The 18,542-nt window shown below is 43.0% G+C and overlaps 1 protein-coding gene across 1 annotated transcript; it reads right to left on the reverse strand.

Annotated features, from left to right (window-relative positions):
• Positions 1 to 13,846: 13,846 nt before the first annotated feature.
• On the reverse strand, positions 13,847 to 16,981 carry LOC142840547 (spindlin-2-like). The gene is made up of 3 exons (XM_075957017.1): positions 16,898 to 16,981; positions 14,813 to 14,881; positions 13,847 to 14,692 (listed from the first exon to the last, which is right to left on the reverse strand). Exons 1-3 carry the CDS (start codon positions 16,979 to 16,981, stop codon positions 13,847 to 13,849), a joined length of 999 nt encoding a protein of 332 aa, XP_075813132.1.
• Positions 16,982 to 18,542: the final 1,561 nt, after the last annotated feature.

The raw sequence follows: 18,542 nt of genomic DNA on the forward strand, positions 1-18,542 counted from the left end.
TGCACCCAAAAATCCACGCAATTTCTAGTGTTGATTAATTTTTTACATAACATTAAAATTTTACTGATAAAGAACAAAATTGGTGGGGGTTGACTGAAGCAGTGTCTGTAATGAGATGAAAGGTGAGATAAATTTCTCAGATTGTCTTTCACACAATGAATCAACTCTATTTTAGGGAGTACACAATGGGGAGGAGGCCACAGCAAAGGATAACGGCAGGAGCAATGTGAGAAAGTATAATGATGTGCTCTTATGAATACATCATAGTGAATGTTAGCCTTTTGGATGATAACTCTAGAAAGTTAACTTAAAACAATACATTTTGCGACAGCAAAATGCTTCATTTGATGAAAAGGAAAGTATTTTATTTAAAATAAAAATATATCAGGGTAGAAGGCAGAAAAATAAAAACCTGATTTAGAAACAACAGGAATAGAGTGCTTCTAAGCTCACATGTGTCTTCTTTCCCGCAGATTGTGCATGGTTTCCCTATGCTACGAATGAACAAGAAGAGTGAAAGTTACCTCGACACTAGTAGCTCATGAAACCTCTTGATCTCCGCAGTATTGGTAAAGTGACACCTTTTCTAATACCTCATGCAGTATTCTCTCAGTGGGGGCAGGTGTGATGCTGTACCTGGCACCACATTCTTTGGTACTTACATCCGTGTTGCACAGTCATGCCTTCTTATTCCTTGACATCATTCTGCACACCATCCTGGTCTAGAAGTGTCTTCTCCCCTCTGTTTGTTCCTTTATTTACTCTCCACACATGCTTATGTGCAAAGATTTATATTTCATAGCATCTCTGCCCTTCACAGACCCTGTGGATTCCTTTATTGCTTTTCTTCCCCAAATCTTCTTGGATTCACACCCCTAGTTATGTGAATACTTTCACTTTTTTGTGAATCTCACACTGGAAAAAGGATATAATCAGAACTTTCAGTCCAAGAAACATGATTCATTTACTGCACTCCTTATTACTCCACACTTCTGGGCTCCTCTTTATTTAGCAGAAATGAAAGGCTATGATACCTCAGATGTGAGGATGCACATGAAAGATGCACAAACAAGACCTACAGATCATTCCACACTTTGTCTGGGTGGGAGGGGCTCAACAGGCTCTATTGTTCTCAGGGAGCGTATAGCAGATAATAGTTTTTTGGTAAGGGGCAAAAATGTCTAATCCCTCTCTAAGGACCCTTTACCCAAGGAGTGGGGAAGATTTTCTTTAGTGTTGTAGCCACTGGTTAGCTGCAAACAATACAAATAACCCTTCACCTAGGCTCCCCTAAGAAACCCTGATCAAAACATTGGTTCTTCTTAAAGAAACCAACAGGAAAGTAGAAAGTAGAAATGAGTGGGATCTAGAAGTGCATGGTTATGAGTGGGAGGCAGTGAAGACAGCGTAATGTGGAGTGAATGACATAAAATACATTATATTCATATGTGAAAGTGTTATAAGAAACTCTCAAATATAAACAATATATGCTGGAAAACATTAGAAACAGAAAATGCATGAGAAGGTGCTTTGTAACCTGCAAAGCACTGTAGAAATACAACTGATACATACCCTTAATATGTAAAGGATGCAGAAGGAAGCAGCATGGGGAGGAGACAGGTCCACATGGCTCAGCAAGGGCTCAGGGGTGCCTGCACTTCTGATGGAAAGCAGGATAACCTGCAATATGTCATGTTCTACTCGGTGTCATTTATACAGCATTGCCTTCACAATATCATGCTAAATGAAATATGGATGGGAGTATGTTCTAGTGGGAGGAGGTGGCAAATCTACACATAATAGTAGGGGTGTGGCAGAAGCTCATAGCTGGAATGACCTTTGAAGAGTATTGCTGCTATTCTAAATCTGTTATCCTCTCTGAGCGAGAGCTATCAGACAGCACAGAGAAGGCCTATGGCCATGAGCTTGGAACCAGCTCTCTGCTTGTCTGATGAAATGGGGGTGAACACTTCTTTCCTGAACCAGCCCTCATCTGGCAACCTTTCTCCACATCAGGACCCAAGAGGAGACGTGAGAGCACCACAAACCACAGGTTGCAAAGCAGAAAGCTCTCCTAACATTTTAAGAGGACAGAAACCATGAAGAATATGACTACATCTATACATGAACCCTCAACATCTCTCCCTCACCCTTAAAAACATACTTTAATTCTATGTTGTGATGATTGGTTCCCCCAAATCAGTGGTTATTCTAATCCTTTGAAGTGCAACATGGAAGCTTTCTCTGGATAATAGGATTATGTTGTGGATAAAAGGAATTGTCCTTCCCCAGGATGATCTGGGCTCCCAAACCCAAGGTCAGCTCTCAATGTGTAGGCAGTATAGAGGCCCGGTGAGGCTGCCTCTGTGGTCTAAGCAGAGGGTTTGCTTAGGATGCTGGCTCTGCTATGGGGCAGAAGGAGAATGTGAAGCCTTGGTATGGCAGGAGGAAGAGTTGAAGACTGTGTGAGTAGCAGCGCGAATTCATTGGCATTTCTTGTCTTTCTCTCGTATCCTCAGCCTCAGACAGAAAGGAAGTTGACGATGAGAAGAATGTAGCTGTCATTCACGATCACAAGCAAAGCCCTGGAATCTTTAATATAAATGTTATAATAAATGAGATGAATATTTCCCACAGTAAGGCATTAAGGGTTAGTGTTCTTGCTGTGTGCCAAGCACACTCTCAAACCTGCTTCTCTGTTCTCTTTGGACTCATTTAATTTTCTCTTAGCGATATGTTTGTTGGCCTGCACATGTTTAAGCCATGTGTAATTACATGTGGGGTCAGGTGAGGACATACAGAAGCCAGACGATGGCCCTGGGGTCCTCAGAGATGATGGGCTTTCAGCTGGTTGGGAGCTGTCTGGTGAAAATGATGGGTTCCCATCAAGTCCTCTAAAAGGGCAGAAAGCACTTTGCATTGCTGAGTCATCTCTGCAGCTCTCCAAACCTTGCTCTGACCATGTAAAAAAATTGTGTTAGTGCTGTTTGTTCTCATCGCAAATACATCAGAATTGTTCTGTGTCCTACATCGTAGGCGTTGCTCTCACCGTTTGCAGAACACTCTACTGAATGCCGAGCGCCCTATTGACATTTCTTTTCATGCTTGCTTTGAAACACTCTGTTCCTACTGCTCTAACTCTGCGTCATGCACTCCCTAAACAATCATTAGTGTGGGCCAGACTGTGCAATTGCCCTTCTGCCTTGAACTCTCCCAGCATTATGCTTTCTCTGTGGTAAGGAGCCTCTCGGTTTTTTATCCTTACCGTGTGACAATGATGTTAATCATCCATAGTTCCTTGAACCAGGCATACCTATAACGCATGTTGCTGTCTGTTTTCTTGAGCTTATCTTAGAACTCATATACTATGACTCATTTTCTGTATTGAAGTTCATTACTCTTCTCTTGTCCAAATGTGGGCATTGTTATTTTGTAATTTCAGATTATTTTATATGCACTTGCATGCACACAGAGAGAGAGAGAGAGAGAGACAGAGAGAGAGAGAGAGAGAGAGAGAGAGAGACAGAGAGAGAGAGACAGAGCAAGAGAAAGAGAGAGAGAGACAAAGTGAGAGAAAGGGAAAGAGAGTGAGAGAGCGAGAGAGAGAGCGAGAGAGCGAGAGAGAGAGCGAGAGAGAGCGAGAGAGAGCGAGAGAGAGCGAGAGAGAGAGAGAGAGAGAGAGAGAGAGAGAGCGAGAGAGAGTGATCCACTTTCTGCAGGTTTTGCCAGTCTTCCTCCACTAGAATGGCGTCTGGGTTACCCCCTCTCGCTGTGTTTACTAGTCAGCACGCACTGTGCAGGAGAAACCCCCATTCTTCCTGACCCTGCATCAGCCACTGGCACGTATAAAATGTTTGCAAAAATTGTAAAAGTTCCCATGGTTATTGCTTCTTGTATATCAACTTGACACAAGCTTGGGTCATTTTGGAAAAAGGAATCCTAGTTAAAAAAAATATTTGTTTGGGATTGGCCTTTAGGCATGTCTGTAGATCTTTCTGTTAATTGATGACTGATGTAGGAGAGTTCTGCATACTAGGGGCAGTGCTACCCTTGTGCACTGGTCCTGAATGCTGTAAGAAATCATCCTGAACACGTGATGAAGAGCAAGCTGATAAGCTGCACTCCTCAACGACCTCTTCATCAGTTCCCACCACCAGGTTCCTACCTTAAGTTTCTGCCCTGACTTTCATGAATGACAGACTACAAGCTTTAAGATGAAATAAACCCTTTCCTCTCCAAGCTGCTTTTGGTGGTGTTTTGATTTTTTTAAACATAGCAATAGAAACCCCAATTAAAATACTTTCTTTTATTCTGAGCATAGAGATTTGTTTGTGAGAATATTACTTTTGGCGAATTTTTAGAAACTAACTTGATTCATGAAAGCTGTTATGTATTTAACAAAGCAAAAGCAAGTGGACATGATTTGTGTTTGAGCAAGGTCCTAGGTTCTGAAGTGGTAGGGTTGTATTAGCCAGGAGAAAAGTTGACAAATGTTCCTGCCAGTGTAGAGCTGTTGAGATTGAGGAATTTTTCATCTTGTATGGTGGTAGACATCATAGTTTTAGCAAGATTTGACAGCAGGTGGTCTCCTCCTTGACCTTTGTTGTCAGAATGATGTTCTGGTTCAGGAAGTGAAAGAGGTCCTTTGGCATTTGTGGAACCATAGAGAAAGCCATCACCTTGTAATGTGATGGAATCTGAAAGGACATGAAAGAAGGGGCCATGTGGCTGAGAGGAACAAAAGCATTCAGAAAATAGTGTCGGAACCAGTAGTGGGAATTTCCTCTGGGCCCAGGTATGACTCAGATCATCAGGTATTTCACAACCAAGAGCTTGAGGACAGGCTTTTAAATGGTCACTAGGGTTTGGGCAGTCCTCTTCCAGTATACACGTTTGTATACATGAAGCAGTCAGCTCTGAGCAAGTAAGAAGAGGGAGAGGACTCTATATTGGATCCTATCATTGTATGTTGAAATTAAGTAAAGCCACCCTTGTTTATATGATGTGTACATCAACAGTAGATGTTGTATATAGGGCGGGCCCCTTGTTCCTTCCTGCCCGGCAAGCTACAGCTGGTAGTAATTCTAGAGGACGATGTCCTCTCTCCCAGTAAAATTTTTCCTTGGTTTTCGGGACATCATTTAGGGGTTGATTATTATTAGTATATGGTTGAGGGTTTGGGTAGGAATTTTATAAGCTCATGGATCTTTTTGAAAAAAAAAGGAAAATTGGATGATGGGATAATACATTGGTATTTGTGAGTTATTGTTTATAGATAATTACATTGGCATAGATTTTTGTATATGGATACAAAATTAAATTATATTAAATATTGTATGCATGCATGTTTCTACCTCTGTTTAAAAGATTTTTTATGTGTTGATATATATATATTTACCATATTGCAGTGTACATTTCTACCTCTGATTAAGATACTTATATATTGTTTATGTTTTGATATATATATTTACCATATTGCAATGTATACGTGTACATTGTTTACATTTGGAGGTCATTGTCCTCATTTATTGCACAGTTGTTTATTTTCTTAGTTTTTAAGTTAGATAGGTATTAAGAATTGTAGATCTATAGTCATTTATGTTTGTCATATTTATAGTTAGACTAATCAAGTTCTTTAGATACATAGAGATTATATTATGTATAAATAACATTCTACCACAGAATTGAATACCCCATCAATTATAGAAATCATATCGTAAATATTTTCACATAAGAAAGCAGAAATATCTTATGCAGATATTAGTTAAAACACATTTTCTATGGTTCTCTTTTATAGAATTTATAATGAAAACATACAATTTTTCTTCACTAAAATAGGAAAGCAGTCTTCACAATCTTAATGAAAGATTTTCCTCCAGAGAAGATAATCCTGTTCTCATGGCTTCCAATATAGCAGGTTAGGTGCTGATTGATTGACTTTTTTGCATGTATAATTTGTTTTATTGTTCTTTAAAAGGGTTCAGGGTTTGTTTTTAAATCAGGCTGAACACCTTACAAAAGTCTGACATCTCTCATCATCCCAAACTGGTTTCCGCGGGCAATACTTCACTAAATCCGAAAGAAAGAAAACTTTTAATTATAAAAGTCCAGTTCTGAGAACAATTAACATTAGTCTTACTTAAGACAAAATGAGGGCTGTTTTATGCTGTTTTATCCACCCTTCTCCTCACACAGAACAAGGAATGTAATTCTGTTTCAGGCGGGAACTGACACTTACGGGCACCTGCATGCACACACCCTCACAGGAACACACGTGCTCATGCACAAATGCACACACCAACGTTCTGAGCATGCCTAGTGGAAAAGGCTTTGCTGGTATTGGTCAAAACCCATGGAGTCAACAGTCAATCTACACATAGAGGGCAAGATATTCTGATCTTGAGTGTATGTTAAAGCAATCGATTGTCATGCTCTGAAATAAGAAAATTTGGATTGTATCATCATTTTCTACTTTAAATTCTAGACACAATCTCAAAAAAGCATGATTTTTCATTTTCTGGAAGGCAGGAAGGATTCCACAGATGTAAGTTGAGTTAAAAGCAGAACAATTCCAGCAACGGAAAAGAAGCAGCGCACAAAGGTGAGGGACCAAATGAGATGCAGATACGAACAAAACGGGAAGTTTATGGGTCTGCACAATAAATTTCCACTGGGACAAGATGATGCTAGGCCTGCTAGGGCTTGGGCAGTAAGGAACATTTAGGAGAAGAGGTCCAGAGTCCCTGGGGATGCCCCTCCACTTGCATTTAGGGGAAGAGGTCCAGAGTCCCTGGGGATGCCCCTCCACTTGCATTGTTACTGCAGCCTGGCCAACTGTCTTCTGCAAACAGGGAAAAGCAGCTTTTCTGTGTCAGCCCATTTGACAGAGAACACGGAAAATGCTACCGCCTGGTGCCATAGCACGTCACTGCCTGTGACAGCCTGTGGACACACACTCTCTACACATTAATGGCTTTGACAGTGATTTTTCCCTTTAATCTCAGAAGAATGTAGTAGTAACAAGGTGGTTGCACTAGCTATGCCTAAAGAGAATAATTTGGAAAACCACCACCAGACATTTCTCAAGAGCAAAATACTGTGAATGTTCTGTTGCTCCTCTTTTCTGAAATCAGCTCTGGAGTTTTAAGTATTGCTTTCCCATGACACTGTTGGAGAGCAAATCCATAGCCTACAGCTTCACCGTTAGAGGCATCCTAACTTTCCTGAACATGCTAGCGATGCTGGGGTTGACTTCAGTAAAGTTTCTGGAATGCACACTCCTTCCACTGTTGGGAAAAAGGACTCTACTCTCAGCTGAGTTCCAGGGGACAGACTCCTCTTTAAGATGTCATTTCTGCCCCATTTACCAAAAAGGGCTCCTGGCCAACTTTCATCCCTAATGTCAGGTCAGGGTCACGAGAACAAGAAACTTAGATGACCACCCCACCAAAAACTCTTAGATTGTATAAAATATTCGTACTGCTTTTTCATTGCTCACTTATTTTTCTGGAGAGGGGGTGTTTTTTTTCACTTTCCTAAAAGTGCCCAGGTGGGCTCAAGGCTGCCAGACACACGCACATCCACAGCAACAAGGCTTCTTCTATTCCATGTACATGTATCAGGAGGTGGAAGAAGTGGGAGGGTCAGGAAAAAAGAAAGAAGATGTGGAAAATGCACCTTCCCAAATCCCACAAGGCGACCTATGTGCCAAGCATAATGGAAGTATGTGCTCCCCAACATCTGGCTAACACTGGTTAATATTCTGCTGGTTTTCCTCAGACATCTATTTTGAACAAAGTTTGAAAAACACAGGAGATTTTGAAATAATTCAATCCTGGTAGAAATCAAAACCCCAAAAGAGGAGCAAAATCATCTTTCACTAAATTAATCCCTTTTCCTTTCTTTTTTCTTTTCTTAAACATTTTATTTGTGTTATAGAGGGATTTCTTTATCGTTTGCTTTCTTCTCAATCCTTAGGAGTTGAGGAGTACTGAATCCATCACTACTTTGATGGCACAGGTAAGATTCCAGATTCACATTTCCAGGTACCAAGAGTTCCCTCTAAAGCCAGGATCCTGTCAGCCTTCCTCTACTTCTACTGAGCACAGCAATGCCCACTGATATCTCTGAAGCATAATCGCATCTTAAGTCTGTATTTCCCCCAAGTAAAGCAGCTGTTTGGAATTTTACGAGCCCCTTCTATTTTCATGGAATATCAGAACCAAGGTTTAGATATGAACAACATGAACTAGGGCCCAGGTCTAATATTGACATGGCACATACAACTCTCTTTGTTGCTCTTACAAAAGACACACTCAGTTCTGGGCTTTGTTAATGCCACCTAGAAGACAGGGTGGAGTGTGTTGTGTCACACACACATCTCACACCATTCACAGGTGGAGCTGTAACAATCTACATGACTCGGCTGAGTTCACAAGGACATATCAATGAAGAGCTGAACTGGGGACCTCATGGGGGACAGAGCAGAGAGCTCTGTCTGCACCATGTGAGGATGCAGAGCTAAAGCAGAAGCATGAGACTTTGGAGGGAACCTGTGACTCACTGTTCCAGTTCCCTTCTCCCATAAACGTCTCTGAAATCCTGACTGAAGTTTCCTGCCTTTGGAATTCTCTAATATGTTGAAGGCAATGGGGTTTTTCTGATTTCAGTGTGGGAGGCAGGCAGGGAGAATAGAGGCCATGCGTAACTGCGTGTGTGTGCCACGGCGAGTGGACAACCTCAGGTGGCAGTCTTTCCACTTCACCTTCTTTGAGACAGCTTTTCTTTATTTTTTTTTTTCCACTGTAGATCAGTCTCCTTGGCCCTGGCATTTCTGGAGATTCTACTGTCTCTGCATGCCATCTCCCCATAGGAACCCTGAGAGTGCATATACTTCCACCGTGTCCAGCATCTACATGGGTTCTGTGAATTAAAACTCAAGTCCTTACCATTGCATGGCAGATACTTTTCACCAAGCCATCTCTCTCCTAGTACCATTCCTTGACATTTCGGTTGTAGGGTTTAACAAGAATTAGGATATTCACATTCACTTGTAAGGTTCCCTGTGGGGTGAAAAGCCAGAGTTTAAGAACCTGTGTGTTTATAGAGAGATGACTCAGTGCTCGAGGGCATCTACTCTTCCAAAGGACCAGAGTTAAGCTCTCTGTAACCACATCAGGTGGCTCACAACTGACTGGATCTCAGTCTCCAGAGAACCTATACCCTCTGAACTCCTGGGGCACATGCACTCACATGCAGACATCCACATACATACAGACAGACAGACACACACACACACACACACACACATAATTTTTTTAAGCAGTTGTATAGTGCACCCAATATGGCATTATCTCTACAGTTAATGCTGCAAGAGGAGGAAATGAAAGGTTGTAAGAAATCGTTTTGCTTCCTGAAAGGTGAAACTTTGTTGGGAGCCAGGCTCTTTTGTGTGCTTCTGTATCTAGTCCCATGCTCAGGAGGCTGAGGCAAGCCTGAACAGCAGAACAAAACCCAACTCCCAAGATTTCTCCCCTAAACAAAATTTATTTAGTTATAGCGAAAAAAAACCTTTAATCTTTGCTTTCCAAAACAAAGAGTACTTAGAATGCTCGGGAAAACAGTGTTTTGAGAACCCGGAGTCTAGCTCTCCTTCCCAGACAAGGCTGTGCTCCCAGCGAACATCTGTGTGCACCGCGACCCCTGCTGGACATGTTCTTCTCTGCAGTCACCTCACAAACAGCAGACAAAGAGGCTCAGGACAATGCACAGCACAAGGTCAGGGACTCAGCTCTGCCCTCTAGGGGATGAATGGAGCCAGGCACGATCTCCAGAGGTGCCCCAGAGACAAACTGGACAAGAAGCAGAAACCCAGCTAAGTGGAGCCAGTTGGCACCTGCATCTCAGCCCTCAGAACACCATTCTCTACCGGAACAGTGAAACTGGTCCTGGAGGATTAAGATTCTAATGACGGGCACCCGTGAGAGAACCTCGCGGCCCTCAGTCTCCTGTGCTGTCTTCCTGCCGTGGAATCCATAGCGCCTCAGCTCCCAAGACAAATCAGGAAACTGTTATAAAGGGGATCAGATTGGAGAATCTGGGAGGGGAAACTGGAGGTAGGAAATAGGAGAAGTGGGGAGGGAAGGGGACAAATACAACTTGATTTACTAAAAACAAATGGGAAAATCAGAATTTCTGAGCCAGAGGAACAAGAATATATATCAATTATTCATGTTAGATGAACATTGGCATCTATTTTTTTTTAATTTTGAGGCACTCAGTAAAGTCCTACCCACCAGAGAAGACAAGGATCCTGGGTATGGGTTCCATCAATGTTAATGGGCTGTTGGATTGGCTGGCTTGGACTGCTTTTGTAGGGAACAATGTCACCATGTGTCTTTTAAATTAAAATTTTTCATTTATTTTATATCCCAACTGCAGTTCCCCCACCCTCTTGTCCTCCTATTCTCTCCCTCTGCCTCCCCTCTGTCCCCCATCTACTCCTCTCTTGTTTCTGGTTCAAAATGGTCACCCATCTTTTTAACACATCACTTTTCCAAGAGGTTTAGGCCACAAGGCTGTTCATAGCCTCTTGCAACTCAAACTCTGGGGCTTTCAAAGCCTTAGTCTAGACTCCGCAAGCCCACACACATATTTGGTGCACACAAACTCATACATACTTATGTACATACACATTAAATAAATAAATAACTATTCTTTAAATTTTAGAAATGTGTGTATAAAAAGTAAGTCCATTACTGAAATATAAAATAATGTCAAGGTGCAGCTCTCGGGACCCTAGTTTTGAGAGGTATATGTATATCCTGCACCCCAGCCCCACCCGTCTAGCTCCCAGAAACCTGGGAACACTCTCCCCATACCCACAGCTGATCCCCACCACATCTCTGATCACCAGAGCCTTGACACTGGTTGCTCCTGGATAGGTGAGTATCTGGGTTCAAAGAGGTGAGTGTCTGTGTTCACGACTGGAGGGCCCAGCAGGTCTCTGGACGGTAGCTCAGGAGGCACATCCCGTGCCCCACTCCAACCAAGCTAGGCCCCAGGGACCTGGAAGGAGTGCCCCCACACCCACAGCCAACCCCTACCGCAGCTCAGACCACCAGAGCCTTGGTCCTGGCTGCTCCTGAGGAGGTGAGTGTCTGTGTTCCCATCTGGATGGCCCTCCTCTTCAAGTCCTAACCCACTGAGAAACATCCTATGCCCCACCACAACCACCAAACCCCAGAGATTCCGGAGCAACCATTCTCCACTACACCTATGACATCTGGAGCCTTGGCCATGACTGCACCTGGAGAGGAGCTCCTAGTGCCTCATCAGCAACTACCAGTCTGCAACAGGAGGAAGAGAGAACACCTAAGCCACAGGCCCTACCTGCACCAATTGGAGGAAGAGATGGTTAGGCACCAATGCAAGAATACATTTAACAACCTAAAGAACAATATGGCAACACCTGAACCTAGTGTTCCACAAAAAGAAGACATGAAGAAAATATCCTTAAATATAACTTTCTGAAGATGATAGAGAACCTTAATGAGGAAATGAAAAATTATCTTCAAACTTCATTTTCCCAATCCTGGCCTATGTATGTCCTCTTTTTTTTTTTATCACATATCAATATGAAAATATTTCTCATAGATTTACGAACTACATGGCTAACTACACATATAACACATTACAAAGGAATTTCCATGAGGATAAAATCCATTCATCTGCTGTATCCACTGACCTCACCTCTGTGTCCCGAACATTGTCTGGTATAGCCCACCCAAAGTGTTTATGGGATGAAGATAAAACAAATGAATGAAGAATCCACAGGATTGAGCATATGAAATCAGACAAGTATCCATGCTTCTAGTCATAAAGCTGCAAATAAACCTCCTTCCAGGACATGGACTCAGATTTTACCAAGGCGTGGCCAACTAAAACCTTTCCAAGGTAAAAATGAGGTCAACCCACCCTTCCTTGTATCCCTGTTGGGAGATGGGTCCTATCTCAGGGCATTTACATGGTATGAACTTACCACAAGTCTACCTGGATGCAGAACACAGCAGAAACACAACCAACCAACAAAACATGGAAACTGGCAGAAGTGCTCCCCAGAGGACCTGCTGGTGTTGTCTGAACAAAACCACATGATGTAGGAAAGACAACTAAGCTGCCCTTGTGAGGTGTGCTTGTCGTGTGCCATTCTTGAGACTGTCTATAGAGTCAATGCTTGCTTGGTGGTGAGAATCGATGGGGTTTAGCACCTTCTTTCAGTGTCTGGCAGATCCTTGCTTGCTCCAAGTGTGTCCCCCACAGAAAGAACGAGAAACACAGTTCTCTTTGGAGGCAACAGGGGAAGGAGGAGGCAGAGCACACACAGTGTTCTCAGAGGGACTTTGGAAGGTTGGGGAATGACATCAGAGATCAGAAGAGGACAGGGACCCATGTCCTGAACTCCACAGTTATGAGACACTTTCCTGGGATTCCCAATTCCTCTTCCAACAGGGCCCAGTCCTCTCAAAGGGAAGTTTCCAGCAAAGGAATTACTTAGCCAAAGCCACAATCCCCAGCCCTTCCCCCGTTCCCAGGTTATACCACCCTCTTGCAAAAGAGAGGTGCACACATCTGCATCAGGGGTAGCTGTGAGTTTAAAAAGGAAGGTGGAGCTAGTGTGGGTAGGAGGTACCTAGAAGGCTTTTCAGGGAGTCTTACCAGAATGGGATGCCTAAGGAAGGGCAGTTTCCCTTTGCCTGGGCACTGAATGGAGCCAGGCAGCTGTGACAGAGCATGGACAGCCAAGTTCTCTCTATACCATGGAGACATGAGGCACAGCCATCAGATGCCCCATCCCTCCAGGAAGGCAAGGATTATTCCAGCCAGCAGGACAGTGTCAGAACTGCTATTCCTGGATTCACCAACTATCCATTTTCCCAAAGAAAGCACTTGCCCTTTGCCCAGAGCTAGCCGTGAACTCTTGTTAGCTGCTTAGGCTTCAGGCTGTGTCAGACTCTCTGAAAACACACAAGCCTGATAAATAGATATAAATTTGACATTGGCTTCCATTCTCCCAGTAGGTCCTTAGAAAGGCCATTCAGTGACCATCTAACACAGGTGTTTTGCTCGACAGCTGACCATTGCCACTAAGAACAGCCAGAAAGAAGAAGGTGGATGCATTAGGCTATTCTTGGAATGCTCCTCCCAGTTAAGCTTAAAGTGTATTATGTCCTCTGGGTGGATCCTCCTGACCTCTAAAGTCCCAGAGTCTCTCCTCAGGGACCTCCCTGCCCAGCAGACCTTTCCTACCCTTCCTGTGTCCCTCTTCACACTGCTTTGTGTATTCTCCTACAGGAGTTCCTATGGTTTTCTGAAAGCCAGGAGGTGCCAGAAGGCTTCACTCTGTTACCCCCTCCTGCCCTTCCCAATCCATGTTTCTTGCTTCCCTCTGTCCCACCCCCAGGGAGCCTCTCTCTCTCACTCTGGCTCCCCTCCACTTCTCCCTAGGCAGTCTCCTCCTCCACAGTCCAACTCCAGTTCCTTCTCCTCCTCCCCCCAAGGACCAGACCTGCTAAGTCTTATTCCATTTTTAGATGATACTAGCCCCCTTGTCTCACAGGCAGAATTGACAGCTGTTCCCTCCTTCCCTGCTCCACCCAGCAAACACACCCAGTGTTTTCCACAAGGCAAAGTGCTTACAGACAGCATGCCATACACACAGAAATGTGTATTTGTCCGGACAAACTTACACCCCCGGCGAGTTCCCCACACACTTAAAAGCAGCAGCCTCTGAACATCTAGAAATAACAACTTTATTTCAACAGTTGTGGTGGCGTAACTTTGCCAATTAGACATTTTCCACAAAATCATAGACATAGATATGAAAATCATCATCAAATTTGATAAGATACACCGATGGTAGGGCTTCTATTTTGCCAATGAACTTGCCCATTCTTTTGCTGCCATCATCATTGGCATATTCAACCTCTTTTCCTATGAGACCATTCACAAATTTAAGACCCACATTTAGTGGAGGAATGTCATTATAAATTGGCAGGATTCGGAGATCGCCCTCTTTGTAATCATCCAGAAGCTCGTACATGTATAAGATGGGATCATTTGTATAGGTAATATAAAAAAAGTTATTAAGTAGAGGCGCTTTTGCCAGAACCATCCCCCTCCAGAGATCTTTGGAGCCATGCTCACCCTCAAATATGTGATCCACCACCTTACCAATTATTGTATCAGCAATGTCGGGATCAGGGACTGGGGATGGTTTTACTGTATCAGAGAGCACTTTAAGGGACAACACTCTTTCATCGTGGTGAAGTTCCAATCCATAGACGCAATCAATTCCATCGTATTTCACAAGATAGAGAGGGGGATTAAGAGGAACCTGATCGAGAATCGTTCCTCTCCAATGGGTGATGGGCCCATCCCCTTCCTTCCACTCGTGAGAAATTCTGCAGCCCACGATGTTCCTTTCGGCCAGAGACGAACATCTGCTCCTCTGCCTCTTCTGTGCAGGTGTTTTCTTGGTCAAATCTGCAGTCTTGGTCTTGGCGATCTTGTCACAGAACTCATGTCCAGCAGCTGCATCTGCGGGTTCCCCTTGGGCCTTAGTGGTCCAGAAATACTGGGTGCTGGTGCCAGGGTCCATGGCTGCATTGGAGAAGAGGGACGAGACAGTTAGCTGAGGGGATAAAGGGCCAACTTACTCATACCCACCCCTTGTTAGATGCCTCCACTCCAGGAATCTGGTCCCTAACCGGCCCTCACCCCACCCCAGGAGCCTGAGGGCAATGCTGGATACCTGGGTGGGTGCCTGCTGCTGTGCTGCACTCTCCTGGGTTCCCTGGTGTTGTTGGGAAGGGCTGGAGAGCTGCAGTGGGGCAGAAGATGTGAAACAGGATTTGGACCTCCGAAATGCTGGAATCAGTGACTCTTAAGCTCAATTGTCCCCTCCCTGTGCTTCGCCCCCCCCCCCCCCCCCCACATGGCCTGAGCAAACCTGTTTGGAAGCAGAGAGGAGAAGCATGGCAAAGCTCCTCTCCTCCCTCCACCTTATCCTTCACCTCAGTGTCCTGAGCATTCCTCCAGGAACTTGCTTTTTCATCTCACTAATGCCCTCATGAAATTCTTTTTTTTTTCCCTCAGGAAAGGAAACGTTTATTCATCCTACAACTCTACATCACAGTCCGCCATGAAGGGAAACCAGGGCAGGAGCTCAATCAGGACCAGAGGTAGGAAATGAAGCAGAGGTCACCTCATGAAATTCTTAGTGAACATGAATATCCCTTCTTTTTCACTGGAAAAACTTGGAAGGGGGATGCGTGCTAACACATTAGACTGCCATTTTGACCTAGTCTCTCCCTAATTTTTACTGACTTTCACTATCTTTCATTTGGGCAGGTTTTTTCTTGTCGTTTCCCCCCTCTTTTCTGCTTTAGTCTATGGAAAGCTAATCATGTTTATAGCTTGAGCGCTATGTAAATTTCTTGAAACTGACATGAAAGACATGATTTCAATTCTATCTTCCATTTCAAGGCCTCACAGCAAAGATTATTTCCTTTTCCTATTAGTGCTTTCTAAGGACATTACATATGTTTAAAATTAGTTTTCTTTATTATTTAATACATAATTATTTCTTCGCTGATGTGTAAAAGTTGATTTTGCAATCATCTGTAGCTTTCTTGTAATCTCTGAGTTTTGGAAGAATAGTTCCACAATAATTGGGAATGAAATTTATTCATCAGAAGGTATATCTTTGTTGAACATCTTAAGTTCTTAGGAGGAAAATAACCAATTTCTAATCTGTGAATTAAGACTTGGTCTCTTTAACAAATACGGGAGTAATAGTTTAAATTTTTTCTTCTTGGTTTTTTGAGATAGAGTTTCTTTGTGTAACACTCCCGTCTGTTTTAGAACTTGCTCTGTAGACCAGGCTGGCATTGAACTCACTGAAATCCAGCTACCTCTGCCTCCCAAGAGCTGGGATTAAGGGCATGCACCACCACCACCTGGCCTAATATTTTTTGTTTTGTTTTTCTCTGTTTTTGTTTGTTTGTTTGTTTTCATTTTGTTTTTCTAGACAGGGTTTCTCTGTAGCTTTGGAGCCTGTCCTGGAACTAGCTCTTGTAGATCAGGCTTGCCTCGAGCTCACAGAGGTTCACCTACCTCTACCTCCGGAGTGGTGGGAATAAAGGTGTGCACCTCCAATGCCCAGCTCCAGCCTAATATTTTTATAAAATTGTGTATCATCAAATCCATTCTTGAGTTGCTATTTGATTAATTAAAACTATAAATTATAGCAAAATCAAACAACAAAAAACCAAATAAACACATCCAACACCATAAATAATAATAAATCATGAATATGAAACAAGATATTTACGTTAACAGCACAGCTGCTTTTAAAGAAAGAATGACTAAATGGTAAAAGAACAATAATTTTGATCCAATATTTAAAGTATAAGGTTATATTAAGCTACTATTGATTTTTTCAAAGAGATCTATACTCAATGGCAATGTAAGAGAATGTTCATTCTGTTTTTAGAGACAGCAATCAGCAGATAGGCCATAGTTTCTCTAAGGTCACAGCCAAAACTCACACCTGAGATTGGAATCCTAACTGTGGTGGTTTGAAAACAAAATGATCCCCATAGGCCCTTAGGAAGTGGCACTATCAGGAGGTGTGGCTTTGTTGGAGCAACTGTGGCTTTGTTGAAGGAAGTGGGTCACTGGGGACAGGCTTTGAGGTTTCAGTGTCTCAAGCCAGGCCTAGTGATTCTGTCTCTCTCTGCTGCCTGTGGATCCAGATGTAGAACTCTCAGCTACTTCTCCAGGTACATGTCTGCCTGCATGCCTCCATGCTTCCAGTCATGATGACAGGACAGACCATATTTTTGTTTGGAGGAATACGGATTAGAAAAACTGTTGAACGCTTTAAGATGGTGAAGATGTAATTGAACATGTGGACCATGTTCCACCCTCAGCAAGCAGAAGAACTTGGCAGCTTCAGCCATGTGGCACTCACTGGCTTTAAAATGAAGGGTAGAAGAAAGTCATTATGGAATCGCCCTTAATGACTAAGGAAAGCTGCTGAGGCAAGGCATGTGTCCGGGGTGTCTGTGCATGGAGACCTAGAGAGGACACCGCGTGAAGTTATAAAGTTGAAGCCTGGGTTACCTTGGAGACCCCAAGGTGCTGGAGATGCCAGAGTCATGGGATACCTGCTAAAGGAAGCTGCTAATGGGGAAGGGGACCAGCCCAAGAGAAAGAAGTGTGTTGCAGTCAACAAAGCTGAAAGAATTGGAGATCTGAAGAGTGTTTGACATCAGATATGGACGTGCAGAGTTTGGAGTTTGCTCAGCTGATTTTTAGTTTTGTTTTGGTCCAGTATTTCCTCACTATGTCCCCTTTTTATGTGTTCTGCTTTGTCACTTTGATTTTACAGAGGATTACAGTTATCTCAGAAGAGACTTTGAACTTACTGACTTTTAAACAAATCTAAGACTGTTATAGGCTATGGGAACTGCTAGCCTGTGTGGGCCAGGGCAATTTGGTGGTTTGAAAGAAAATGGCTCCCATAGGCTCATTGGGAGTGTTACTATTAGGAGATATTGCTTTGTGAAAGTAAATGTGGCTTTGTTGGAGGAAGTATGTCACTGGGGCCAGGCTTTGAGGTCTCAGATGCTAAAGCTAGGCCCAGCGTAGCATTCTCCTTCTGCTGCCTGTGGATCAAGATGTTGGACTCTCAATTCCATCCCTAGCACCATGTCTGTCTGAATGCTACCATGTTTCGTTCCATGATGATGATGATGATGGACTAAACCTCTTAACTGTAAGATGCCACCTCAAATATTTCCTTTATAAGAGGTGCTGTGGTCATGGTGTCTCTTAACAGCCATAGAAATCCTAAGTAATATACATGCTGCTACCAGGAACACAGGTATTGCTGTGATAGGACAGACCATGGTCATGTCTCCTCAAAGCAGTAGAAATCTTATTTAAGACAAGGGCTCTTAGCCAGTTTCCTTCTCAGCAGTTGGACCCTACCTTTTGGTCTCTTTGTGTCTGGTTTATGTCCCTTAGCATAATATTCCATAATCCATTAATCTGAAATCTATCATTAAGAGGTGAAACCAAGTAGGATCTTATGTCTTTGGGTATATGTACTCAGAAGAGATAGTATGACTCCAGTACCTGCCTTTTCTTTATTTCATGTCTAGCTATGGGACAAATTGTCTTCCACCATGATGAACACACACAGTGATGCATTTGGCCGTCATGGGTACAAAGCAGTGGAACCAATTTATCATGTGTTGAAACCTCCAAAACTATATATTCTTTTTAAGTTGACTTGTGTTATAGTGAAAATATGACTAAGGCAGTGGACAAACCATATTTTTATTTATTTACCTTTTGATGGGTAGTTGTGCTGTTCTATATTGAACCAATATGAAGAATGCTGCTGTATATATTTGTGTACATTTTGTACATATTTTATTTAGATATGTTTTTATTCCTGTTAGATCTATATT

This window comes from Microtus pennsylvanicus, chromosome X (genome assembly GCF_037038515.1).
Source record: "Microtus pennsylvanicus isolate mMicPen1 chromosome X, mMicPen1.hap1, whole genome shotgun sequence".
Lineage (NCBI taxonomy): Eukaryota > Metazoa > Chordata > Mammalia > Rodentia > Cricetidae > Microtus > Microtus pennsylvanicus.

Bases quoted from the DNA above. Each gene is read 5' to 3' on its own strand.
- LOC142840547 (XM_075957017.1), bottom strand. From the start codon at position 16,981: ATGGTCCACATGTTCAATTACATCTTCACCATCTTAAAGCGTTCAACA. The intron at 14,882-16,897 runs GTCTGTCCTGTC...GCCCCACTGCAG, and splicing joins TTCCTCCAAACAAAAATATG to CTCTCCAGCCCTTCCCAACA. The intron at 14,693-14,812 runs GTATCCAGCATT...TTATCCCCTCAG, and splicing joins AGCAGCAGGCACCCACCCAG to CTAACTGTCTCGTCCCTCTT.